Source organism: Oncorhynchus mykiss, chromosome 16 (assembly GCF_013265735.2).
Source record: "Oncorhynchus mykiss isolate Arlee chromosome 16, USDA_OmykA_1.1, whole genome shotgun sequence".
Lineage (NCBI taxonomy): Eukaryota > Metazoa > Chordata > Actinopteri > Salmoniformes > Salmonidae > Oncorhynchus > Oncorhynchus mykiss.
This window is the reverse complement of record NC_048580.1, coordinates 74,793,447-74,819,801: the sequence shown is the minus strand read 5'-3', so window position 1 is coordinate 74,819,801 and position 26,355 is coordinate 74,793,447. Positions and strand designations below refer to the sequence as shown.

The following is a 26,355-nucleotide window of genomic DNA, read 5'->3' as shown; positions in this document are numbered from 1 at the left end:
GGACCAGGTTAATAAGAGAACAACAGATTTAGGTTCAGGTTGAGGTTGATAAGAGAACAACAGATTTAGGTCCAGGTTGATAAGAGAACAACAGATTTAGGACCAGGATAATAAGAGAACAACAGATTTAGGACCAGGTTAATAAGAGAACAACAGATTTAGGACCAGGTTAATAAGAGAACAACAGATTTAGGACCAGGTTAATAAGATAACAACAGATTTAGGACCAGGTTGATAAGAGAACAACAGATTTAGGACCAGGTTAATAAGAGAACAACAGATTTAGGTCCAGGTTAATAAGAGAACAACAGATTTAGGTCCAGGTTAATAAGAGAACAACAGATTTAGGTCCAGGTTAATAAGAGAACAACAGATTTAGGACCAGGTTAATAAGAGAACAACAGATTTAGGATCAGGTTGATAAGAGAACAACAGATTTAGGTCCAGGTTAATAAGAGAACAACAGATTTAGGACCAGGTTAATAAGAGAACAACAGATTTAGGACCAGGATAATAAGAGAACAACAGATTTAGGACCAGGTTAATAAGAGAACAACAGATTTAGGACCAGGTTGATAAGAGAATAACAGATTTAGGTCCAGGTTGATAAGAGAACAACAGATTTAGGACCAGGACCAATAGAACAACAGATTTAGGTCCAGGTTGATAAGAGAACAACAGATTTAGGACCAGGTTAATAAGAGAACAACAGATTTAGGTCCAGGTTGATAAGAGAACAACAGATTTAGGACCAGGTTAATAAGAGAACAACAGATTTAGGACCAGGTTAATAAGAGAACAACAGATTTAGGTCCAGGTTGATAAGAGAACAACAGATTTAGGACCAGGTTAATAAGAGAACAACAGATTTAGGACCAGGTTAATAAGAAAACAACAGATTTAGGACCAGGTTAATAAGAGAACAACAGATTTAGGACCAGGTTAATAAGATAACAACAGATTTAGGACCAGGTTGATAAGAGAACAACAGATTTAGGACCAGGTTAATAAGAGAACAACAGATTTAGGTCCAGGTTGATAAGAGAACAACAGATTTAGGACCAGGTTAATAAGAGAACAACAGATTTAGGACCAGGTTAATAAGAGAACAACAGATTTAGGACCAGGTTAATAAGAGAACAACAGATTTAGGACCAGGTTAATAAGAGAACAACAGATTTAGGACCAGGTTAATAAGAGAACAACAGATTTAGGACCAGGTTGATAAGAGAACAACAGATTTAGGACCAGGTTAATAAGAGAACAACAGATTTAGGACCAGGTTAATAAGAGAACAACAGATTTAGGACCAGGTTAATAAGATAACAACAGATTTAGGACCAGGTTGATAAGAGAACAACAGATTTAGGTCCAGGTTAATAAGAGAACAACAGATTTAGGACCAGGTTAATAAGAGAACAACAGATTTAGGTCCAGGTTGATAAGAGAACAACAGATTTAGGACCAGGTTAATAAGAGAACAACAGATTTAGGACCAGGTTAATAAGAGAACAACAGATTTAGGACCAGGTTAATAAGAGAACAACAGATTTAGGACCAGGTTGATAAGAGAACAACAGATTTAGGACCAGGTTAATAAGAGAACAACAGATTTAGGACCAGGTTAATAAGAGAACAACAGATTTAGGACCAGGTTGATAAGAGAACAACAGATTTAGGACCAGGTTGATAAGAGAACAACAGATTTAGGACCAGGTTAATAAGAGAACAACAGATTTAGGACCAGGTTAATAAGAGAACAACAGATTTAGGACCAGGTTAATAAGAGAACAATAGATTTAGGACCAGGTTAATAAGAGAACAACAGATTTAGGACCAGGTTAATAAGAGAACAACAGATTTAGGACCAGGTTAATAAGATAACAACAGATTTAGGACCAGGTTGATAAGAGAACAACAGATTTAGGACCAGGTTGATAAGAGAACAACAGATTTAGGACCAGGTTAATAAGAGAACAACAGATTTAGGACCAGGTTAATAAGAGAACAACAGATTTAGGACCAGGTTAATAAGAGAACAACAGATTTAGGACCAGGTTGATAAGAGAACAACAGATTTAGGACCAGGTTGATAAGAGAACAACAGATTTAGGACCAGGTTGATAAGAGAACAACAGATTTAGGACCAGGTTAATAAGAGAACAACAGATTTAGGACCAGGTTAATAAGAGAACAACAGATTTAGGACCAGGTTAATAAGAGAACAACAGATTTAGGACCAGGTTGATAAGATGTCACTGGATTGTTATTTTAAGGCTCAAAACAAAAATACTCATGACAGGGATCAATCCGATCACGTGTTGTAGACAATGTCTTTTAAAGGTTCCTGCGTTCGCCGAGATCACATTTACGGTAAACGCTGCATAAGTCCGCTCAATTAGAAATGACCTGTAAAATGACAACGGTGGCTACAACGCGCGACAGGATTGAATAACGACCCCATAGTCTGGAGGACTCAGGAGACTGAGAAGAGGAAGGGGAAAGAAGAATGACAACCGTTCCCATGACAACATCCTCTTTATTGAAAGTTTGATTCCATAGAAGAAAACAACAACATTTGAATGATTATTTTTGGTCAACCTGTTGTTTTCTCCATAGTCATCTTCATCATCATCATCATCATCACCGATGCTAAATATATATCATATACAAGAAATACAGCACAACCCAAAGGCATTGAGAGTAACACAGGACACATCAAACACCAACAACAGAGTGTCAGAATAGCATATTTAAGAAAAGAGACACTTACGTGGGGCAGAACATTGTGTGAGAGAGAGAGAGAGAGAGAGAGAGAGAGAGAGAGAGAGAGAGAGAGAGAGAGAGAGAAAGATAAAGAGAGAGGGAGAGAGAGAGAAAGGGAGAGGGAGAGAGGGGGGGGAAGTGAGAGGGGGAGAGAGAGAGAGAGAGAGAGAGAGAGAGAGAGGGAGGGAGAGGGAGAGGGGGAGAGAGAGAGAGAGAGGGTGGAGAGACAGAGAGAGAGAGGAGTGAGGGAGAGAGAGAGACAGCGAGAGAGAGAGAGAGAGAGAGAGAGAGAGAGAGAGAGAGAGATAGCGAGAGAGAGAGAGAGAAAGAAACTAACATAACCATCTGCCCAAACATCATCTCAACGCACAGCTGATTATCTCAGTCTGGGTCACACTCATAACCAACCAACTTGCATAAAATACCAATTTAACATGAACAGGAGGGGCATAGTACTAGACGGAACACTCAACCATGCTTCTCTAGTAGCTCATACTGTATTCCTACTGGGATGCATGGAATTTACTGTATTCCTACTGGGATGCATGGAATTTACTGTATTCCTACTGGGATGCATGGATTTGACTGTATTCCTACTGGGATGCATGGAATTTACTGTATTCCTACTGGGATGCATGGAATTTACTGTATTCCTACTGGGATGCATGGATTTGACTGTATTCCTACTGGGATGCATGGAATTTACTGTATTCCTACTGGGATGCATGGATTTTACTGTATTCCTACTGGGATGCATGGAATTTACTGTATTCCTACTGGGATGCATGGAATTTCCTGTATTCCTACTGGGATGCATGGATTTGACTGTATTCCTACTGGGATGCATGGAATTTACTGTATTCCTACTGGGATGCATGGAATTTACTGTATTCCTACTGGAATGTATGGACTTTACTGTATTCCTAGTGGGATGAATGGATTTTACTGTATTCCTACTGGGATGTATGGACTTTACATGTTCAACACCGTTCTTATAGCTTTAGACTGAGGAAAGAAACCTATTGGTCTACTGTTTGATTTATTTCACAGTGAGAGATAGAGTGAGAGATAGAGTGAGAGATAGAGTGAGAGATAGAGTGAGCGATAGAGTGAGAGATAGAGTGAGAGATAGAGTGAGCGATAGAGTGAGAGATAGAGTGAGCGATAGAGTGAGAGATAGAGTGAGAGATAGAGTGAGAGATAGAGTGAGAGATGGAGTGAGAGATAGAGTGAGAGATAGAGTGAGCGATAGAGTGAGAGATAGAGTGAGAGATAGAGTGAGCGATAGAGTGAGAGATAGAGTGAGAGATAGAGTGAGGGATAGAGTGAGCGATAGAGTGAGAGATAGAGTGAGAGATAGAGTGAGAGATGGAGTGAGAGATAGAGTGAGAGATAGAGTGAGCGATAGAGTGAGAGATAGAGTGAGAGATAGAGTGAGCGATAGAGTGAGAGATAGAGTGAGAGATAGAGTGAGAGATAGAGTGAGAGATAGAGTGAGAGATAGAGTGAGCGATAGAGTGAGAGATAGAGTGAGAGATAGAGTGAGAGATAGAGTGAGCGATAGAGTGAGAGATAGAGTGAGAGATAGAGTGAGAGATGGAGTGAGAGATAGAGTGAGAGATAGAGTGAGCGATAGAGTGAGAGATAGAGTGAGAGATAGAGTGAGAGATAGAGTGAGCGATAGAGTGAGAGATAGAGTGAGAGATAGAGAGAGAGATGGAGTGAGAGATAGAGTGAGAGATAGAGTGAGCGATAGAGTGAGAGATAGAGTGAGAGATAGAGTGAGCGATAGAGTGAGAGATAGAGTGAGAGATAGAGTGAGAGATAGAGTGAGAGATAGAGTGAGAGATAGAGTGAGAGATAGAGTGAGCGATAGAGTGAGAGATAGAGTGAGAGATAGAGTGAGAGATAGAGTGAGCGATAGAGTGAGAGATAGAGTGAGAGATAGAGTGAGAGATAGAGTGAGAGATAGAGTGAGAGATAGAGTGAGCGATAGAGTGAGAGATAGAGTGAGAGATAGAGTGAGAGATAGAGTGAGCGATAGAGTGAGAGATAGAGTGAGAGATAGAGTGAGAGATGGAGTGAGAGATAGAGTGAGAGATAGAGTGAGCGATAGAGTGAGAGATAGAGTGAGAGATAGAGTGACAAAACCAAGCGAGAACACAACAGAACAAGCAGATGAATAAAATACAATTGTAACGAAACATATATTTTTAAGTTGTTGCACGGAGGAGGAATTGGAGTTTGTCAGAATTATTGTTTACGAATGATTTATTTACTAAACTCTGAATCTGAACATTAGAATAGTTCCATACATAACATTACAAAATGTTTGTCTATTTAGTTGTTCATAGTGATATCTATACAGCACATACGTTCTCTCAACAATCTAATATTACTATTGTCAACATTATAATCCATTTTTAAATAGATGTGTTTTTTATAATAACATTTTCCATATGGTACTATGTTCAAGTTTATATTCATATGTACTCTTTTTTTTCACCACAATAACTAACATCTAATCTCTCCCCCTCCCTGTTCCCTCACTTCTTTTTGTTTAGGTAACTCTCCCCCCGTCCCCCATTTACTCAGCACACAGATAGATGCGCAAACAGACACACAGGAAGGAGTGCGGCATTGTGGGTACTGTAGTTTCCAGGCACCACACTCCTCCCCCCGTCACTCTGCTGACTCTCTGTGGAGAGGAAAAGAAGACAGGAAACATTAAGAGAGAGGGGTGTTTTAAATCTGACCCTACGAGGTCCGCTGTACTGTTCTACCTGATAACTAATTGCATCCACCGGTGTCCCAGGTCTAAATCAGTGTCTGATTACAGGGGAACAATGGGAGAGAGAGAAAAAAGCAGTGGCACTGGCTTGTAGGTCCAGATTGTGAATTTGAGAGTTAAAGGAGATGAGCTGCAACGCCACCAACACTCCATTCTAACCTCCTGTTGCTCCTGACTGAGTGGAACTAAACACGTGGAGGTAGTGAACAAAACTAAATAATGGAGAATCCTATTTGGGTTCACATACAGTATATATTTATTATGCTAAAGCTTTAAATGAAAACCAAATCAACTGAGTTTAAAGTAAAAAAATAAATCAGTATATATATATGAATATATAATAATATAATATATAAAATAAATATAAAATATTATTCATAACATCTCATAATAATTCCTCATAATATCAGTAAGGCTGTCTAATAAAATATATTAAAGTAAAATAATTATAATAAAATAACAATGTGAAAACAATATAATGTGACTCGCCAGCCGTCAGCCGCCTCCACACTTCCTATTTCCTCCTCGCCCTCACATCTGATTGGCGAAGGAGGTGGGTGTGTGTCCATACTCTCCGCCCTCCTGGTTGTAGCCCTGCTGCTGCTGGTTGTATTCTGGCTTGTAGTCCCCCTGGGCGCTGGCGTAAGGGTCCTGCTCGTACCCCGCCTGCTGGCCGTACGAGTCTGGGGCGGGCTGCTTCTCCTGGGGAGGAGGGGCGCGCATGAAGGGGGCGATGATGCCGGTCTCCTTAAAGACGAACCACAGGTTTCCTCCCCACAAGACCAGGTTCATGAAGCCAAAACACTTGTGGGAGAGAGAGAAGGCAGCCAGAGAGAGAGAGAGAGGGGCAGTGAGAGAGGCAGAGAGAGAGAGAGGCAGAGAGCGATAGGCAGAGAGAGAGAGAGAGAGAGAGAGAAAGAGAGAGAGAGAAAGAGAGAGAGAGAGAGAGAGAGAGAGGTAGAGAGAGAGAGGCAGAGAGAGAGAGAGGCAAAGACAGAAAGAGGTAGAGAGAGACAGAAAGAAAGGGAGGCAGAGAGAGAGAGAGAGAGAGAGAGAAAGAAAGAGTGAGAGCGGGGGTCAGTTATATTACTATTAGATATATAAGACTAGATATGTGGGGGACGGGGACATTCTGAAATTGCATTTTTGTGCCCCCCAGTTTTATAATTGGAATGCGATACACAACGAGGCAACGGTGTGCTTTAGGACCATGCGGACGCCTCCAAGCAGTCGGGGAAGCTGTTTGGAGTGTTTATCCGACTGGATAAAAATAATAATAAAAATAAGTTACGTCCCCCCCCAATTCTAAAACCAATGTTGCGACCCTGGGTCTAGATACTGGATGGGAAGGAGAGGAAGGGAGGAGAGGAAGGGAGGAGAGGAAGAGAGGAGAGGAAGGGAGGAGAGGAAGGGAGAGAGAGGAAGGGAGAGAGAGAGAGGAAGGGAGAGAGAGAGGAAGGGAGGGAGGAGAGGAAGGGAGGAGAGGAAGGGAGGAGAGGAAGAGAGAAAGGAAGGGAGGAGAGGAAGCGAGGAAACGTAGGGAGGAGAGGAAGGGAGGAGAGGAAGGGAGGAGAGGAAGAGAGGAAGAGAGAGAGGAAGGGAGAGAGGAAGAGAGGAGAGGAAGGGAGGAGAGGAAGAGAGAGAGGAAGGGAGAGAGAGAGGAAGGGAGGAGAGGAAGGGAGGAGAGGAAGAGAGAGAGGAAGGGAGAGAGGAAGAGAGGAGAGGAAGAGAGAGAGGAAGGGAGAGAGGAAGAGAGGAGAGGAAGGGAGGAGAGGAAGCGAGGAAATGTAGGGAGGACAGGAAGGTAGTAGAGAAAGGGAGGAGAGGAAGAGAGGAGTGGAAGAGAGAGAGGAAGGGAGAGAGAGAGGAAGGGAGGAGAGGAAGCGAGGAAACGTAGGGAGGAGAGGAAGAGAGGAGAGGAAGAGACATAGGAAGGGAGGAGAGGAAGGGAGGGGAGGAGAGGCAAGGACAAGGGGAGATCTCTCATGACATTAACAGGGATCCAGGGAGATCTCTCATGACATTAACAGGGATCCAGGGAGATCTCTCAGGACATTAACAAGGATCCAGGGAGATCTCTCAGGACATTAACAAGGATCCAGGGAGATCTCTCAGGACATTAACAAGGATCCAGGGAGATCTCTCATGACATTAACAAGGATCCAGGGAGATCTGTCAGGACATTAACAAGGATCCAGGGAGATCTCTCAGGACATTAACAAGGATCCAGGGAGATCTCTCATGACGTTAACAAGGCTCCAGGGAGATCTCTCAGGACATTAACAAGGATCCAGGGAGATCTCTCATGACGTTAACAAGGATCCAGGGAGATCTCTCATGACGTTAACAAGGCTCCAGGGAGATCTCTCAGGACATTAACAAGGATCCAGGGAGATCTCTCATGACGTTAACAAGGATCCAGGGAGATCTCTCATGACGTTAACAAGGATCCAGGGAGATCTCTCAGGACATTAACAAGGATCCAGGGAGATCTCTCAGGACATTAACAAGGATCCAGGGAGATCTCTCATGATGTTAACAGGGATCCAGGGAGATCTCTCAGGACATTAACAAGGATCCAGGGAGATCTCTCATGACGTTAACAAGGATCCAGGGAGATCTCTCATGACGTTAACAAGGCTCCAGGGAGATCTTTCAGGACATTAACAAGGATCCAGGGAGATCTCTCATGACGTTAACAAGGATCCAGGGAGATCTCTCATGACGTTAACAAGGATCCAGGGAGATCTCTCAGGACATTAACAAGGATCCAGGGAGATCTCTCAGGACATTAACAAGGATCCAGGGAGATCTCTCATGACGTTAACAGGGATCCAGGGAGATCTCTCATGACGTTAACAGGGATCCAGGGAGATCTCTCAGGACATTAACAAGGCTCCAGGATCCAGGGAGATCTCTCATTACGTTAACAAGGATCCAGGGAGATCTCTCAGGACATTAACAAGGATCCAGGGAGATCTCTCATGACGTTAACAGGGATCCAGGGAGATCTCTCAGGACATTAACAGGGATCCAGGATCCAGGGAGATCTCTCATGATGTTAACAGGGATCCAGGGAGATCTCTCAGGACATTAACAAGGCTCCAGGATCCAGGGAGATCTCTCATTACGTTAACAAGGATCCAGGGAGATCTCAAAGGACATTAACAGGGATCCAGGATCCAGGGAGATCTCTCATGATGTTAACAAGGATCCAGGGAGATCTTTCAGGACATTAACAACGATCCAGGATCCAGGGAGATCTCTCATGACGTTAACAAGGATCCAGGGAGATCTCTCAGGACATTAACAGGGATCCAGGATCCAGGGAGATCTCTCATGACGTTAACAATGATCCAGAGAGATCTCTCAGGACATTAACAAGGATCCAGGATCCAGGGAGATCTCTCATGACGTTAACAAGGATCCAGGGATATCTCAAAGGACATTAACAGGGATCCAGGGAGATCTCTCAGGACATTAACAAGGATCCAGGGAGATCTCTCAGGACATTAACAGGGATCCAGGGAGATCTCTCAGGACATTAACAAGGATCCAGGGAGATCTCCCAGGAAATTAACAGGGATCCAGGATCCAGGGAGATCTCTCAGGACATTAAGAAGGATCCAGGGAGATCTCTCATGACATTAACAAGGATCCAGGATCCAGGGAGATCTCTCAGGACATTAACAAGGATCCAGGGAGAGCTCTCATGACGTTAACAAGGATCCAGGATCCAGGGAGATCTCTCATGACATTAACAAGGATCCAGGATCCAGGGAGATCTCTCATGACATTAACAAGGCTCCAGGATCCAGGGAGATCTCTCATGACATTAACAGGGATCCAGGGAGATCAAAAAGACATGGGAGAAGTCAACAGTGATTGATTGCAGATCAATCATTAATATCTCACTTCAATTAATATAATGTAAGATCTCTGTTACAATGAATGCCTATGGAAAGGTATTGCTTTGACAGAGTGATCGCCCACCGGAACTATTAATAAGTAGACAATATTATTGTAATGCAACCGAACACAGCAGAGACACTCACATTGTAAAATCCCTGCTACAATAAACTGTTATAGTGAGCCAAAGCAGACACTCACAACGGAGGTGTTGAGTCCAGACATGACAGGGTCGTGAACTTCACGACAGAGGTTCCCCTCCTCATCGCAGGCTGAGATCATATCCACCACCTTCTCAGGGTCCGTGGACGCCTTGACATCCGACAGGCCCTTAGCCCACGCAGCGGAGCTGACCAACCACATGAAGGTGAACACACACGTCACGCCAAAATCCTGCGGTAAACGGGGAATGAGAGATCAAACTCATAGAATGACATATTGAACACCTGACCAAGATGGCCACCGTTATCCTTCTAGAGCTATGCAGTTCTATGACATCAGACCCTTTATAGAACACCTGACCAAGATGGCCACCGTTATCCTTCTAGAGCTATGCAAGTCTATGACATCATTCCCTTTATAGAACACCTGACCAAGATGGCCACCGTTATCCTTCTAGAGCTATGTGGGCTATGACATCAGATCCTCAAGAGAACACCTGACCAAGATGGCCACCGTTATCATTCTAGAACTATGCAGGTCTATGACATCAGACCCTCTAGTGAATTACAACACACAGGAAGACCGAGAGGGTGTTAAATGATAAATGATGTCAACTGCTAAAATAGATGGCAGAAGGCCACAGACTGTTCAGCAGGCATGTGTTTAAGATGAAAAAAGGGCACCCACTGGCGTACCCCCGCCCCATCGAAAATTCATAACACACTAACTACCTCTACTTGGAATGATCATAGGCCTATTTATTTTGAACTATATTGTGGTTAGCTAAGGTCTACACTACCTGTGTTGCTGCTGCACTTGACACATATGTACAACTAGGGGGTAGGGGGTGGGGTAGGGGGAGGGGTAGGGTAGGGGGTGGGGTAGGGGGTGGGGTAGAGGGTGGGGTAGGGGGTGGGGTAGGGGGAGGGGTAGGGTAGGGGGTGGGGTAGGGGGTGGGGTAGGGGGTGGGGTAGGGGGTGGGGTAGGGGGTGGGGTAGAGGGTGGGGTAGGGGGAGGGGTAGGGTAGGGGGTGGGGTAGGGGGTGGGGTAGAGGGTGGGGTAGGGGGTGGGGTAGGGGGAGGGGTAGGGTAGGGGGTGGGGTAGGGGGTGGGGTAGAGGGTGGGGTAGGGGGTGGGGTAGGGGGAGGGGTAGGGTAGGGGGTGGGGTAGGGGGAGGGGTAGGGGGTGGGGTAGGGGGTGGGGTAGGGGGTGGGGTAGAGGGTGGGGTAGGGGGAGGGGTAGGGGGTGGGGTAGGGGGTGGGGTAGGGGGTGGGGTAGGGGGTGGGGTAGAGGGTGGGGTAGGGGGAGGGGTAGGGTAGGGGGTGGGGTAGGGGGAGGGGTAGGGTAGGGGGTGGGGTAGGGGTAGGGGGAGGGGTAGGGGGAGGGGCAGGGTAGGGGGTAGGGTAGGGGGAGGGGTAGGGGGAGGGGTAGGGTAGGGGGTGGGGTAGGGGGTGGGGTAGAGGGTGGGGTAGGGGGTGGGGTAGGGGGAGGGGTAGGGTAGGGGGTGGGGTAGGGGGAGGGGTAGGGTAGGGGGTGGGGTAGGGGGTAGGGGGAGGGGTAGGGTAGGGGGTGGGGTAGGGGGAGGGGTAGGGTAGGGGGTGGGGTAGGGGGTGGGGTAGAGGGTGGGGTAGGGGGTGGGGTAGGGGGAGGGGTAGGGTAGGGGGTGGGGTAGGGGGTGGGGTAGAGGGTGGGGTAGGGGGTGGGGTAGGGGGAGGGGTAGAGGGTGGGGTAGGGGTGGGGTAGGGGGTGGGGTAGGGGTAGGGTAGGGGGTGGGGTAGGGGGTGGGGTAGAGGGTGGGGTAGGGGGTGGGGTAGGGGGTGGGGTAGGGGGTGGGGTAGAGGGTGGGGTAGGGGGTGGGGTAGGGGGTGGGGTAGTGTAGGGGGTGGGGTAGAGGGTGGGGTAGGGGTAGGGGGCGGGGTAGGGGGTGGCGAACTTGACGATGTTACCACGACTTGCGGGCAGAACAATAACGACAAAGACGGTATATACACTGAACACAAACATTTGCAACAATTACAGTTCATATGAGGAAATCTATTGAAATACATTCATTAAGCCCTAATCCATGGATTTCACATGACTGAGAATACAGATATACATCTGTTAGTCGCTGATACCTTTAAAAAAAGGTAGGGGCGTGGATCACAAAACCAGTCAGTATCTGGTGTGACCACCGTTTGCCTCATGCAGCGTGACACATCTCCTTCGCATACAGTTGATCAGGCTGTTGATTGTGGCCTGTGGAAACTTGGAATGTTGTCCCACTCCTCTTCAATGGTTGTGTGAAGTTGCTGGGAACTGGAACACCCTGTGTTACACGTTGATCCAGAGCATCCCAAACATGCTCAATGGGTGACATATCTGATGGGTATGCAGGCCATGGAAGAACGGAGACATGTTCAGCATCCAGGAATTGTGTACAGATCCTAACGACACGGGGCCGTGCGTTATCACGCTGAAACATGATGGCGGCGGATGAATGGCACGACAATGGGCCTCAAGATCTCGTCATGATTTCTCTGTGCATTAAAAATTGCCATCGATAAAATGCATTTGTGTGAATTTTCCGTAGCTTATGCCAGTCCATAGCACAGGAGGCTGAGAAAGGCTCATAATAATATCCGGAATGGAGCAAATGGAATGGTAGCAAACACCTGGAAACCATGGAAACCATGTGTTTGATGTATTTGATACCATTCCACCTATTCCGCTCCAGGCATTACCACGAGCCCGCTCTCCCCAATTAAGATGCCACCAACCTCCTGTGGCCCATACCATAACCCCACCATGGGGCTCTCTGTTCACAACACTGACATCAGCAAACCGCTCGCCCACACAACGCCATACACGCTGTCTGCCATCTGCCCAGCACAGTTGAAACAGGGATTCATCCGTGAAGAGTACACTTCTCCAGCGTGCCAGTGGCCATCGAAGGTGAGCATTTGCCCACTGAATTTGGTTACAACACCGAGCTGCGGTCAGGTCACGACCCTGGTGAGGATGACAAGCACACAGATGAGAGTCCCAGTGACTGTTTCTGGAAGTTTCTGCAGAAATTCTTTGGTTGTGAAAACCCACAGTTTCAACAGCTGTCCGGGAAGCTGGTTTCAGATGATCCGCAGGTGAAGAAGCCGGATGTGAAGGTCCTGGGCCAAATTCTCTAAACTGACATTGGAGGCGGCTTATGGTAGAGAAATTAACATTAAGTTCTCTGGCAACAGCTCTGTTGGACATTCCTGCAGTGAACATGCCAATTGCAATCTCCCTCAACTTGAGACATCTGTGGCATTGTGTTGTGTGACAAAACTGCACATTTTAGAGTGGCCCAGCACAAGGTTTACTTGTGTAATGATCACGCTGTTTAATCAGCTTCCTGATATGCCACACCTGTCAGGTGGTTGGATTATCTTGGCAAAGGAGAAATACTCAGTAACAGGGATGTAAACACATTTTTGCACAACATTTTAGAGAAATAAGTTTTTTTTTAAACTTTTTCTTCCCAACTTCATGGTATCCAATTGTTAGTAGTTACTATCTTGTCTCATCGCTACAACTCCAATACCGGCTCAGGAGAGACGAAGGTCTGGTTAACCTTGGTTAGCGTGCACTGCGCCCGGCACGCCACAGGAGTCGCTAGTGCGCGATGAGACAAGGATAACCCTCCCTAGCCCGGACGATGCTAGGCCAATTATCCTCCCGGTCGTGGCCGGCTGCGACAGAGCCTGGGCGAGCGCCTCAGTGCAGTGCCTTAGACCACTGCGCCACCCGGGAGGCCAAATAAGCTTTTTTTTTGTGCTTATTTCAAACATGGGACCAACACTGTTGCGTTTATATATTTTTTCAGTATATATATTTAAAAACAAATTCATTCACCACCCAAAGGGCACCTGGTGAATGGGAGTGCAAGGGGCAGCAGCTCTTATCTGTCTTGTCTTATCATGCCTGTACACACTATTCCCTTGGGACTCTCCCCCACTCACGATGAGTGGTCCCTTGTTGTTCTCTCGGTACTTCTCCAGGGCGAAGACGTAGACGCTGAGCGCAGCCATGGAGTAGAGGAAGGCAAACACACCGATGGTGACGAAGAACTCTGCTGAGGAAGAGTAGTCACCAACCAGGAAGAGACGCTCGGGTGGACCCCCTTTACAGGTTGGGGCGTCAAAGTATACTTGATGAAGCCTGAAGAAAGAGAGGAGCAGGAGGATAGTCACGGACCTTGTGATATGGAATAGTGTTTTGGAGGAAGTTCCATCATTAACCATACTCGCATGATGAACAATCCTTGAGTCTATAAGTCAGCAGGCCATAACAGTCCTGTTCCTGATCAACAGAGAGAACAGAGAAACCTTGACTAACCTGAAAGGATACTCAAATTCCACCCATATACTCAGGTCGCTCTCGGTCCTGTTTTTACACTCCACACTCATCTTGAACATCCCGGAGTAACTCCCACATGTTGAGAATGCAAAGATGGCAAAGATCTGCAGGAAAGGAGAGAATAGAAGAGATAAGAGGATAGGAGAGGAGGAGTGAAGAAAATAGAGAAGGAAAGGAGAGGCGACGCGAGGAGAGGAGAGGAGAGGCGAGGCGAGGAGAGGAGAGGAGAGGAGAGGAGAGATAAGAAGAGGATAGGAGAAGAGAGGAGAGAAGAGAGAAGAAGAGGATAGGAGAGGAGAGAAGAGAGAAGAAGAGGATAGGAGAGGAGAGAAGAGAGAAGAAGAGGAGGGAAGAGAGAAGAAGAGGATAGGAGAGGAGAGAAGAGAGAAGAAGAGAATAGGAGAAGAGAGAGAAGAAGCGGATAGGAGAGGAGAGGAGAAAGAAGAAGAGGATAGGAGGAGAGAGAAGAAGAGGATAGGAGAGGAAAGAGAAGAAGAGGATAGAAGAGGAGAGGAGAGGAGAGAAGAGAGAAGAAGAGGAGGGAAGAGAAAAGAGAAGAAGAGGAGAGGAGAGGAGGAAAGAGAGAAGAAGATGAGGAGAGGGGAAGAGAAGAAAAACTCAGGGCCAGGAGAATAAAGAATAACAGTGTGATTTCAACACTCAGAGACACTGAGGGACTGATATGTGCAGTGTGAAAGCCAAGTTAACACTCTCCAAGTTCAACACACTTCAATTCATTTGAAAGTTATGGTTGACTAATTGACAATAAAACTCACAAACAAGGGATCAACAACACCACACAACACAAAAAAACATACCTTCACAAGTACAACTGTCTCTTTCACTTTTGATTCTAACATAAACTCAGCAAAAAAAGAAATGTCCTCTCACTGTCAACTGCGTTTATTTTCAGCAAACTTTAATTAACATCTGTAAATGTTTGTATGAACATAACAAGATTCAACAACTGGGACATAAACTGAACAAGTTCCACAGACATGTGACTAACAGAAATGTAATAATGTATCCCTGAAAAAAGGGGGGGTTCAAAATTAAAAGTAACAGTCAGTATCTGCTGTGGCCACCAGCTGCATTAAGTACTGCAGTGCATCTTCTCCTCATGGACTGCACCAGATTTGCCAGTTCTTGCTGTGAGATGTTACCCCACTCTTCCACCAAGGCACCTGCAAGTTCCCGGACATTTCTGGGGGGAATGGCCCTAGCCCTCACCCTCCGATTCAACAGGTCCCAGACGTGCTCAATGGGATTGAGATCCGGGCTCTTCTCTGTCCATGGCAGAACACTGACATTCCTGTCTTGCAGGAAATCGCGCACAGAACAAGCAGTATGGCTGGTGGCATTGTCATGCTGGAGGGTCATGTCAGCATGAGCCTGTAGGATACCACATGAGGGAGGAGGAAGTCTTCCCTGTAACGCACAGCGTTGAGATTGCCTGCAATGACAACAGGCTCAGTGTGATGATGCTGTGACACACCGCCCCAGACTATGACGGACCCTGCACCTCCAAATCGATCCCGCTCCAGAGTACAGGCCTCGGTGTAACGTGCAATCCAAGATGGCGTAGCAGTGCAGACGTGTTTTGTCGTTGTCCTGTGTAAATATTTTTTTGTTGTTTTTGTATATATTTCAATATTTTTCAATATCTTTTCCATTTTAAAATTCAATATACCTTCCGGCAACCCGCCTCACCCAATGTGCTATTTTTAGACCTTATAGCTAGAACCTCCATCAGAAGCTAGCCACCAGATGCTAACCAGCTAATTAGCTACTAGCTATTTAGTCATTGTTAGCCACTCTTAGCGGCCTTTACCTTTAGCTCAGACACCAGCCGCTTTTAGCCTGGATAATACCCGCCAGTCTGCACAGAGCGATATCAACGGGACGGCTTTTCTCCACTACATCACCAGATTCCTGCCGTAAGCGCTGGACCATTACTCCAGATCATCGCAGCTAGCTAGCTGCCCCGAAGCTAGCCTTCAGCCAGGCCCATTCTCCCAGCCTGCTCAGTGGACACTATGATCACTCGGCTACACAGCTGATGCCTCCCAGACTCTTCACTAACACGACTAGAAGCCACTACATCACCGGATTCCTGCCGTAAGCTCTGGGCCTTTGCATCGGATCATCGCAGCTAGCTAGCGATAGTGGCTAACACCCTTTTCCGAAGCTAGCACCAGTTAGCCTCGAGCCAGGCGCATCTCCCGGCTAGCAAACAAAATGACTCCAGCTACAATACCTCTTTTGCCAATTGGCCTGGACCCTTTGTCTACACGGAGCCCTGCCGATCCGTCACGACTAGTCTGCCAACGTAACTCCGTCTGATGTGTCCTCAACCGGCCTTTGTCGGACGTCGGTGAAGTAGCTTCTGCTAGCCCCAGCCTGCTAACTTTATGAACACTGTGTCTCCCACATGCCTAGCGTAGTAACGACTACCCAGCGGCTTCCCTGTTTCATCTACTGCTGACCCCTGGACCCTATGATCACTTGGCCACATAGCTGATGCCTGCTGGACTGTTCATTAATCACAGTACTCCATTTTTGTTTATTTTGTTTATCTGTCGGCCGCAGCCTCGAACTCAGGCCCTGTGTGTAGTTAACCAACCCTCTCTGTCCATTCATCACCATTTTACCTGTGTGTTGTCTTAGCTGATTAGCTGTTGTTGTCTTTCCCATTGTTGTCTTAGCTAGCTCTCCCAATCAACACCTGTGATTGCTTTATGCCTCGCTTTATGTCTCTCTCTAATGTCAATATGCCTTGAATACTGTTGTTTAGGGTAGTTATCATTGTTTTATTTTACTGGGGAGCCCCTAGTCCCACTCAACATGGCTCAGAGGGCTCTTTTGTCCCACCTCCCACACATGCAGTGACCTCACCCAGCATAACTACTGCCTCCAGAGATGCAACCTCTCTTATCGCCACTCAATGCCTAGGTTTACCTCCACTGTACCTGCACCCCACCATACCCCTGTCTGCACATTATGCTCTGAATCGATTCTACCATGTCCAGAAATCTGCTCCTTTTATTCTCTGCCCCAACGCACTAGACGACCAGTTTCGATAGCCTTTAGCCGTACCCTCATCCTACTCCTCCTCTGTTCCTCTAGTGATGTAGAGGTTAACCCAGGCCCTGTGTGTCCCCAGGCGCTCTCATTGGTTGACTTCTGTAACCGTAAAAGCCTTGGGTTCACGCATGTTAACATCAGAAGCCTACTCCCTAAGTTTGTTTTACTCACTGCTTTAGCACACTCTGCCAACCCTGATGTCCTTGCCGTGTCTGAATCCTGGCTTAGGAAGGCCACCAAATATTCTGAGATTTCCATCCCCAACTACAAAATTTTCGGTCAAGATATAACTGCTAAAGGGGGAGGAGTTGCAATCTACTGCAGAGATGGCCTGCAAAGTTCTGTCATACTTTCCAGGTCTATGCCGAAACAGTTTGAGCTTCTATTTAAAAAAATGAATCTCTCCAGAAATAAGTCTCTCACTGATGTCGCCTGTTATAGGCCCCCCTCAGTTCCCAGCTGTGCCCTGGACACCATATGTTAATTGATTGCCCCCCCATCTATCTTCAGAGTTCGTTCTGTTAGGTGACCTAAACTGGGATAACCGGCCATCCTACAATCTAAGCTAGATGCCCTCAATCTCACACAAACCCACCAGGTACAACCCTAAGTCCGTAAACAAGGAACCTACCAGGTAAAACCCTAAATCCGTAAACATGGGCACCCTCATAGATATTATCCTGACCAACTTGCCCTCTAAATACACCTCTGCTGTCTTCAACCAGGATTTCAGCGATCACTGACTCATTGCCTGCATCCATTATGGGTCCGCGGTCAAATGACCAGCCCTCATCACTGTCAAACACTCCCTAAAACACTTCTGTGAGAGGGCCTTTCTAATCAACCTGGCCCGGGTATCCTGGAAGGATATTGACCTCATCCCGTCAGTAGAGGATGCCTGGTTGTTCTTTAAAAGCGATTTCCTCACCATCTTAAATAAGCATGCCCCATTAAAAAAAATTGAACTAAGAACAGATATAGCCCGTGGTTCACTCCAGATGTGACTGCCCTCGACCAGCACAAAAACATCCTGTGGCAGACTGCAATAGCATCAAATAGTCCCCGCGATATGCAACTTTTTAGGGAAGTCAAGAACCAATATACACAGTCAGAAAACTTAAGGCTAGCTTTTTCAAACATAAATTTGCATCCTGCAGCACTAATTCCATAAAGTTCTGGGTACTGTAAAGTCCATGGAGAATAAGAGCACCTCCTTCTGTGACACTGTAAAGTCCATGGAGAATAAGAGCACCTCCTTCTGGGACACTGTAAAGTCCATGGAAAATAAGAGCACCTCCTCCTGGGACACTGTAAAGTCCATGCTAGCTCTGAGGCTAGGAAACAATGTCACCACTGATAAATCCACGATAATCGAAAGTTTCAAGAAGCATTTCTCTACGGCTGGCCATGCTTTACTCCTGGCTACCCCAAACCCGGCCAACAGCTCCGCACCCCCTGCAGCTACTTGCCCAAGCCTCCCCAGCTTCTCCTTCACCTAAATCCAGATAGCAGATGTTCTGAAAGAGCTGCAAAACCTGGACCCGTACAAATCAGCTGGGCTAGACAATCTGGACCCTCTCTTTCTAAAATTATCCGCTGCCATTGTTGCCACCCCTATTATTAGTCTGTTCAACCTCTCTTTCGTATCGTCCGATATTCATAAAGATGGGAAAGCTGCCGCGGTCGTCCCCCTCTTCAAAGGGGGGACACTTTAGACCCAAACTGTTACCGACCTATATCTATCCTAGCCTGTCTTTCTAAAGTCTTCGAAAGCCAAGTTAAAAAACAGATCACTGACCATTTCGAATCCCACCGTACCTTCTCCGCTGTGCAATCTGGTTTCCGAGCTGGTCACGGGTGCACCTCAGCTACACTCAATGTACTAAACAATATCATAACCGCCATCGATAAAAGACAATACTGTGCAGCCGTCTTCATCGACCTGGCCAAGGCTTTTGACTCTGTCAATCACAACATTCTTATCGGCAGACTCGACAGCCTTGGTTTCTCAAATGACTGCCTCGCCTGGATCACCAACTACTTCTCAGATAGAGTTCAGTGTGTCAAATCGGAGGGCCTGTTGTCCGGACCAACAATTATCGGGCCGACTCTCTTCTTTGTACACATCAATGATGTCGCTCTTCCTGCGGGTGATTCCTTGATCCACCTCTACGCAGACGAGACCATTCTGTACACATCTGGCCCTTCTTTCTCTATACTTCTGGCCATTCTTTGGACACTGTGTTAACTAACCTCCAAACGAGCTTCAATGCCATACAACTCTCCTTCCGTGGCCTCCAACTGCTCTTAAATACGAGTAAAACTAAATGCATGCTCTTCAACCGATCGCTGCCCGCATCCACCCGCCCGACTAGCATCACTACTCTGGAAGGTTCTGACTTAGAATATGTGGACAACTACAAATACCTAGGTGTCTGGCTAGACTGTAAACTCTCCTTCCAGACTCATATTAGGCATCTCCAATCCAAAATTAAATCTAGAATTGGCTTCCTATTTCGCAACAAAGCATCCTTCACTAACGCTGCCAAACATACCCTCGTAAAACTGACTATCCTACCAATCCTCGACTTCGGCGATGTCATTTACAAAATAGCCTCCAACACTCTACTCAGCAAACTGGATGCAGTCTATCACAGTGCCATCCATTTTGTCACCAAAGCCCCATATACCACCCACCACTGCGACCTGTATGCTCTCATCGGCTGGCCCTCACTACATATTAGTCGCCAGACCCACTGGCTCGAGGTCCTCTATAAGTCTTTGCTAGGTAAAGCTCCGCCTTATCTCAGCTCACTGGTCACTATAACAACACCCACCCGTAGCACGTGCTCCAACAGGTATATTGCGCTGGTCATCCCCAAAGCCAACACTTACTTTGTCCGCCTTTCCTTCCAGTTCTCTGCGGCCAATGGCTGGAACGAATTGCAAAAATCGCTGAAGTTGGAGACTTATATCTCCCTCACTAACTTTAAGCATCAGCTGTCTGAGCAGCTTACCGATCGCTGTACCTGTACATAGCCCATCTGTAAATAGCCCATCCAACTATCTACCACATATTGTTTTTATTAACTTTGCTGCTCTTTTGCACACCAGTATTTCTACTTGCACATCATCATCTGCTCATCTATCACTCCAGTGTTAATTTGCTAAATTGTAATTACTTCGCTCCTATGGCCTATTTATTGCCTTACCTCCTTACTCCATTTGCACACACTGTATATAGATTTTTCTATTGTGTTATTGACTGTACTTTATCCCACGTGTAACTCTGTGTTGTTGTTTTTTGTCGCACTGCTTTGCTTTATCTTGGCCAGGTTGCAGTTGTAAATGAGAACTTGTTCTCAACTGGCCTACCTGGTTAACTAAAGGTGAAATAAATGTTGTTTTTTAATCCTTTGACGATAAACGCGAATCTAACCATCACCCCTGGTGAGACAAAACCGTGACTCATCAGTGAAGAGCACTTTTTGCCAATCCTGTCTGGTCCAGCGACGGTGGGTTTGTGCCCATAGGCGAAGTTGTTGCTGGTGATTTCTGGTGAGGACCTGCCTTACAACAGGCCTACAAGCCCTCAGTCCAGTCTCTCTCAGCCTATTGCGGACAGTCTGAGCACTGATGGAGGGATTGTGCGTTCCTAGTGTAACTCGGGCAGTTGTTGTTGCCATCCTGTACCTGTCCCGCAGGTGTGATGTTTGGATGTACCGATCCTGTGCAGGTGTTGTTACACGTGGTCTGCCACTGCGAGGACGATCAGCTGTCCGTCCTGTCTCCCTGTAGCACTGTCTTAGGCGTCTCACAGTACGGTCATTGAAATGTATTGCCCTGGCCACATCTGCAGTAATCCACCTCATGGTAAAGTATTCAACCGTGTAGTAAAGTAATCAACCTAGTAGTAAAGTAATCAACCCTGTAGTAAAGTATTCAACCGTGTAGTAAAGTAATCAACCTAGTAGTAAAGTAATCAACCCTGTAGTAAAGTAATCAACCCTGTAGTAAAGTAATCAACCTTGTGGTAAAGTAATCAACCTTGCAGTAAAGTAATCAACCTTGTAGCAAAGTAATCAACCTTGTAGTAAAGTAATCAACATTGTAGTAAAGTAATCAACCTTGCAGTAAAGTAATCAACCTTGTAGTAAAGTAATCAAGTAGTAAAGTAATCAACCTTGCAGTAAAGTAATCAACATTGTAGTAAAGTAATCAAACTTGTAGTAAAGTAATCAACCTTGCAGTAAAGTAATCAACCTTGCAGTAAAGTAATCAACCTTGCAGTAAAGTAATCAGCCTTGTAGTAAAGTAATCAAGTAGTAAAGCAATCAACCCTGCAGTAAAGTAATCAACCTTGCAGTAAAGTAATCAACCTTGTAGTAAAGTAGTAAAGTAATCAACCTTGCAGTAAAGTAATCAACCCTGTAGTAAAGTAATCAACCTTGCAGTGAAGTAATCAACCTTGCAGTAAAGTAATCAACCCTGTAGTAAAGTAATCAACCTTGCAGTGAAGTAATCAACCTTGTAGTAAAGTAGTAAAGTAATCAACCTTGCAGTAAAGTAATCAACCTTGTAAAGTAATCAACCTTGAAGTAAAGTAATCAACCTTGAAGTAAAGTAATCAACCTTGTAGTAAAGTAATCAACCCTGTAGTAAAGTAATCAACCTTGCAGTAAAGTAATCAACCTTGTAGTAAAGTGATCAACCTTGTAGTAAAGTAATCAACCTTGTAGTAAAGTAATCAACCTTGTAGTAAAGTAATCAACCCTGTAGTAAAGTAATCAACCTTGTAGTAAAGTGATCAACCTTGCAGTAAAGTAATCAACCTTGAAGTAAAGTAATCAACCTTGTAGTAAAGTGATCAACCTTGTAGTAAAGTGATCAACCTTGTAGTAAAGTAATCAACCCTGTAGTAAAGTAATCAACCTTGTAGTAAAGTAATCAACCCTGTAGTAAAGTAATCAACCTTGTAGTAAAGTGATCAACCTTGCAGTAAAGTAATTAACCTTGTAGTAAAGTAATCAACCTTGTAGTAAAGTAATCAACCTTGTAGTAAAGTAATCAACCCTGTAGTAAAGTAATCAACCTTGTAGTAAAGTAATCAACCCTGTAGTAAAGTAATCAACCTTGTAGTAAAGTGATCAACCTTGCAGTAAAGTAATCAACCTTGTAGTAAAGTAATCAACCTTGTAGTAAAGTAATCAACCTTGTAGTAAAGTAATCAACCCTGTAGTAAAGTAATCAACCTTGTAGTAAAGTAATTAACCTTGTAGTAAAGTAATCAACCTTGTAGTAAAGTGATCAACCTTGCAGTAAAGTAATCAACCTTGTACTGTAATAGGAGGAAGAAATGTATTCATGAAAACAAACCCACTGGGCACCTCAAACCCACTGGGCACCTCAAACCCACTGGGCACACAATGGTTGAATCAATTATGTTTCCACCTCATTTCAATGCCATCTGTCTGTCTACTGGTGTGTGTGTGTGTGTGTGTGTGTGTGTCTGTGTGTGTGTGTGTGTGTGTGTGTGTGTGTGTGTGTGTGTGTGTGTGTGTGTGCGTGCGTGCGTGTGTGTGTCTGTGTGTACATGCTTGTGTGGGAGGGGAAACAGCCTGGGGGCCACTCACGACTCCAAGCGACAACAAACACAATAATCTCACCGGCCATCCTATTGAAGTAGCCTTCCAGATTAGGAAGCACTGCTGCTACCCGTCTAGGTCTAATCCCACTGGTTTCTGCTTTCAGAATCTATGTTACATAGAATACACACAAAACGGTGAAACGCATGGTCAGTTTGGATAACCAAACTGTAGTTATTCATTATCTTGGTGTTGATGTGTGTCACCAGAGTCATCTAGCTGGTACTGTTGTAGTATTCCCTGGACAGACTGTGATGACCTGGGCAGGGTGTCATGAGTCACCGCGGCCACCACATGTCGCCATGACTCTCTCAGGTTATGTTGTTGTTGTTGTTGTTGTTGTTGTTGTTGTTGTTCCGGTTAATTACGTATTCAAAAAGCACATCAACAGATAAGACGGAAGTGAATCTGAAGTGTTGTAGGACGAGAGGTCCCACTGGTACGGCGCTGCCTTTCAATTGTTTGTTTTTTTTGCATTAAACTTTCAGTTTGTCAGTTGTGACTCACGTAGAAGTCAATCTCTCATGAGGATAGTTTGTCTCCTGTTTTGTGTGAGGGCCATAGTACAGCGTACAGGGTTCTAGCAGCCCTGGTTGGCGAATCACTGCAGTAGGCGAATACCACTGAAATAGTGCTGTCTGCTACTCTAGAATACCACTGAAATAGTGCTGTCTGCTACTCTAGAATACCACTGAAATAGTGCTGTCTGCTACTCTAGAATACCACTGAAATAGTGCTGTCTGCTACTCTAGAATACCACTGAAATAGTGCTGTCTGCTACTCTAGAATACCACTGAAATAGTGCTGTCTGCTACTCTAGAATACCACTGAAATAGTGCTGTCTGCTACTCTAGAATACCACTGAAATAGTGCTGTCTGCTACTCTAGAATACCACTGAAATAGTGCTGTCTGCTACTCTAGAATACCACTGAAATAGTGCTGTCTGCTACTCTAGAATACCACTGAAATAGTGCTGTCTGCTACTCTAGAATACCACTGAAATAGTGCTGTCTGCTACTCTAGAATACCACTGAAATAGTGTTGTTTGCTACTCTAGAATACCACTGAAATAGTGCTGTCTGCTACTCTAGAATACCACTGAAATAGTGCTGTCTGCTACTCTAGAATACCACTGAAATAGTGCTGTTTGCTACTCTAGAATACCACTGAAATAGTGCTGTTTGCCACTCTAGAGATAGACACATGACATTTGATATAACTAAGTAGTCTTGGCTTGTGCAAACTGCAACAGCAGCAACAGCACATACTAGCAGGAGCCTGTCTCCTGTTTCTGTACACCTCCTGGATAGTGTCATGACGTTGGCCTGTTGGGGATGTTTCCCCTTTCCCCCCGTTTCTCTCTCTCTCTACTCTAGAGTTGACTTTTGAAAAGCCCTTTGTTAACATAGCGATTCTGGTAACATCAAAAGATGGGAAACGGAACCATATTTCATTAATCCAACCAGTTGAAAATATAAGTTGGTACTTAATGAATATGATGTCAGATCAGTTGGCGTCTGAGACATGGTTACTGATGATAGGATGACATAAACTATATCTTGGAAAGTCTACACATTCTAGTTATCAGACTCACATGGAATTGTTGTACATTTTGAATGTTTAAATATGAAACTAACTGACTAACTCTGGGCCTAGTGTTGTTCCTGGTCAGAGACCAACTCTGGGCCTATTGTTGTTCCTGGTCAGAGACTAACTCTGAACCTAGTGTTGTTCCTAGTTAGAGACTAACTCTGGACCTATTGTTGTTCCTAGTTAGAGACTAACTCTGAACCTAGTGTTGTTCCTGGTCAGAGACTAACTAGAGAGAGAGAGAGAGAGAGAGAGAGAGAGAGAGAGAGAGAGAGAGATGACTTACCCATTCTAGAGCTTTGATGAAGCCCAGGGGAACTTTGAGGACTCTGAACTGTCCGCCGGCAACCAACTGGAAAATAAAATAAATCATATAAACAGACCCATCATCCTATCAACAGACCTATCACCCTATCAACAGACCCATCATCATATCAACAGACCCATCATCCTATCAACAGACCTATCATCCTATCAACAGACCCATCACCCTATCAACAGACCCATCCTAATATCAACAGACCCATCATCCTATCAACAGACCCATCATCCTATCAACAGACCCATCATCCTCATATCAACAGACCCATCATCCTCCTATCAACAGACCCATCATCCTATCAACAGACCCATCATCATATCAACAGACCCATCATCATATCAACAGACACATCACCCTATCAACAGACCCATCGTCCTCATATCAACAGACCCATCATCATATCAACAGACCCATCATCCTATCAACAGACCAATCATCCTCATATCAACAGACCCATCATCCTATCAACAGACCCATCACCCTATCAACAGACCCACCACCCTATCAACAGACCCATCACCCTATCAACAGACCCATCATCCTATCAACAGACCCATCACCCTATCAACAGACCCATCATCCTATCAACAGACCCATCATCCTATCAACAGACCCATCACCCTATTAACAGACCCATCATCCTATCAACAGGCCCATCATCCTATCAACAGACCCATCATCCTATCAACAGACCCATCATCCTCATATCAACAGACCCATCATCCTATCAACAGACCCATCATCATATCAACAGACCCATCACCCTATCAACATACCCATCATCCTATCAACAGACCCATCATCCTATCAACAGACCCATCATCCTATCAACAGACCCATCACCCTATCAACAGACCCATCATCCTATCAACAGACCCATCCTCCTATCAACAGCTCCATCATCTTCCTATCAACAGACCCGTCATCCTATCAACAGACCCGTCATCCTATCAACAGACCCATCATCCTATCAACAGACCCATCATCCTATCAACAGACCCATCATCCTATCAACAGACCCATCATCCTATCAACAGACCCATCATCCTATCAACAGGCCCATAATCCTACCAACAGACCCATCATCCTATCAACAGACCCATTCTCATATCAACAGACCCATCACCCTATCAACAGACCCATCACCCTATCAACAGACCCATCATCCTCATATCAACAGACCCATCATCCTATCAACAGACCCATCACCCTATCAACAGACCCATCATCCTATCAACAGACCCATCATCCTCATATCAACAGACCCATCATCCTATCAACAGACCCATCACCCTATCAACAGACCCATCATCCTATCAACAGGCCCATCATCCTATCAACAGACCCATCATCCAATCAACAGCTCCATCATCCTATCAACAGACCCATCATCCTCATATCAACAGACCATCATCCTATCAACAGGCCCATAATCCTACCAACAGACCCATTATCATATCAACAGACCCATCACCCTATCAACAGACCCATCACCCTATCAACAGACCCATCATCAGACCCATCATCATCCTATCAACAGACCCATCCTCATATCAACAGACCCATCATCCTATCAACGGACCCATCATCCTATCAACAGACCCATCATCCTATCAACAGACCCATCATCCTCATATCAACAGACCCATCATCATATCAACAGACCCATCACCCTCATATCAACAGACCCATCATCCTATCAACAGACC

At 45.4% G+C, this 26,355-nt stretch overlaps 1 protein-coding gene across 2 annotated transcripts in view; it reads right to left on the bottom strand.

Moving 5' to 3' along the window:
* Positions 1-5,323: 5,323 nt before the first annotated feature.
* Positions 5,324-26,355, bottom strand: part of LOC110516815 (synaptophysin-like) — a 35,433-nt gene continuing 14,401 nt past the window's right edge. The window contains exons 2-7 of one of the 2 annotated variants that reach the window (XM_036947802.1): positions 24,611-24,676; positions 13,984-14,108; positions 13,608-13,806; positions 9,668-9,859; positions 6,047-6,361; positions 5,324-5,464 (exon numbers count right to left, since the gene is read on the bottom strand). In XM_036947802.1, the coding sequence (XP_036803697.1) occupies positions 6,089-6,361; positions 9,668-9,859; positions 13,608-13,806; positions 13,984-14,108; positions 24,611-24,676 (855 nt within the window). In that variant the 3' untranslated portion in view covers positions 5,324-5,464; positions 6,047-6,088. The remainder of the gene's footprint in view (positions 5,465-6,046; positions 6,362-9,667; positions 9,860-13,607; positions 13,807-13,983; positions 14,109-24,610; positions 24,677-26,355) is intronic. The other variant, XM_036947801.1, reaches the window with a different exon arrangement.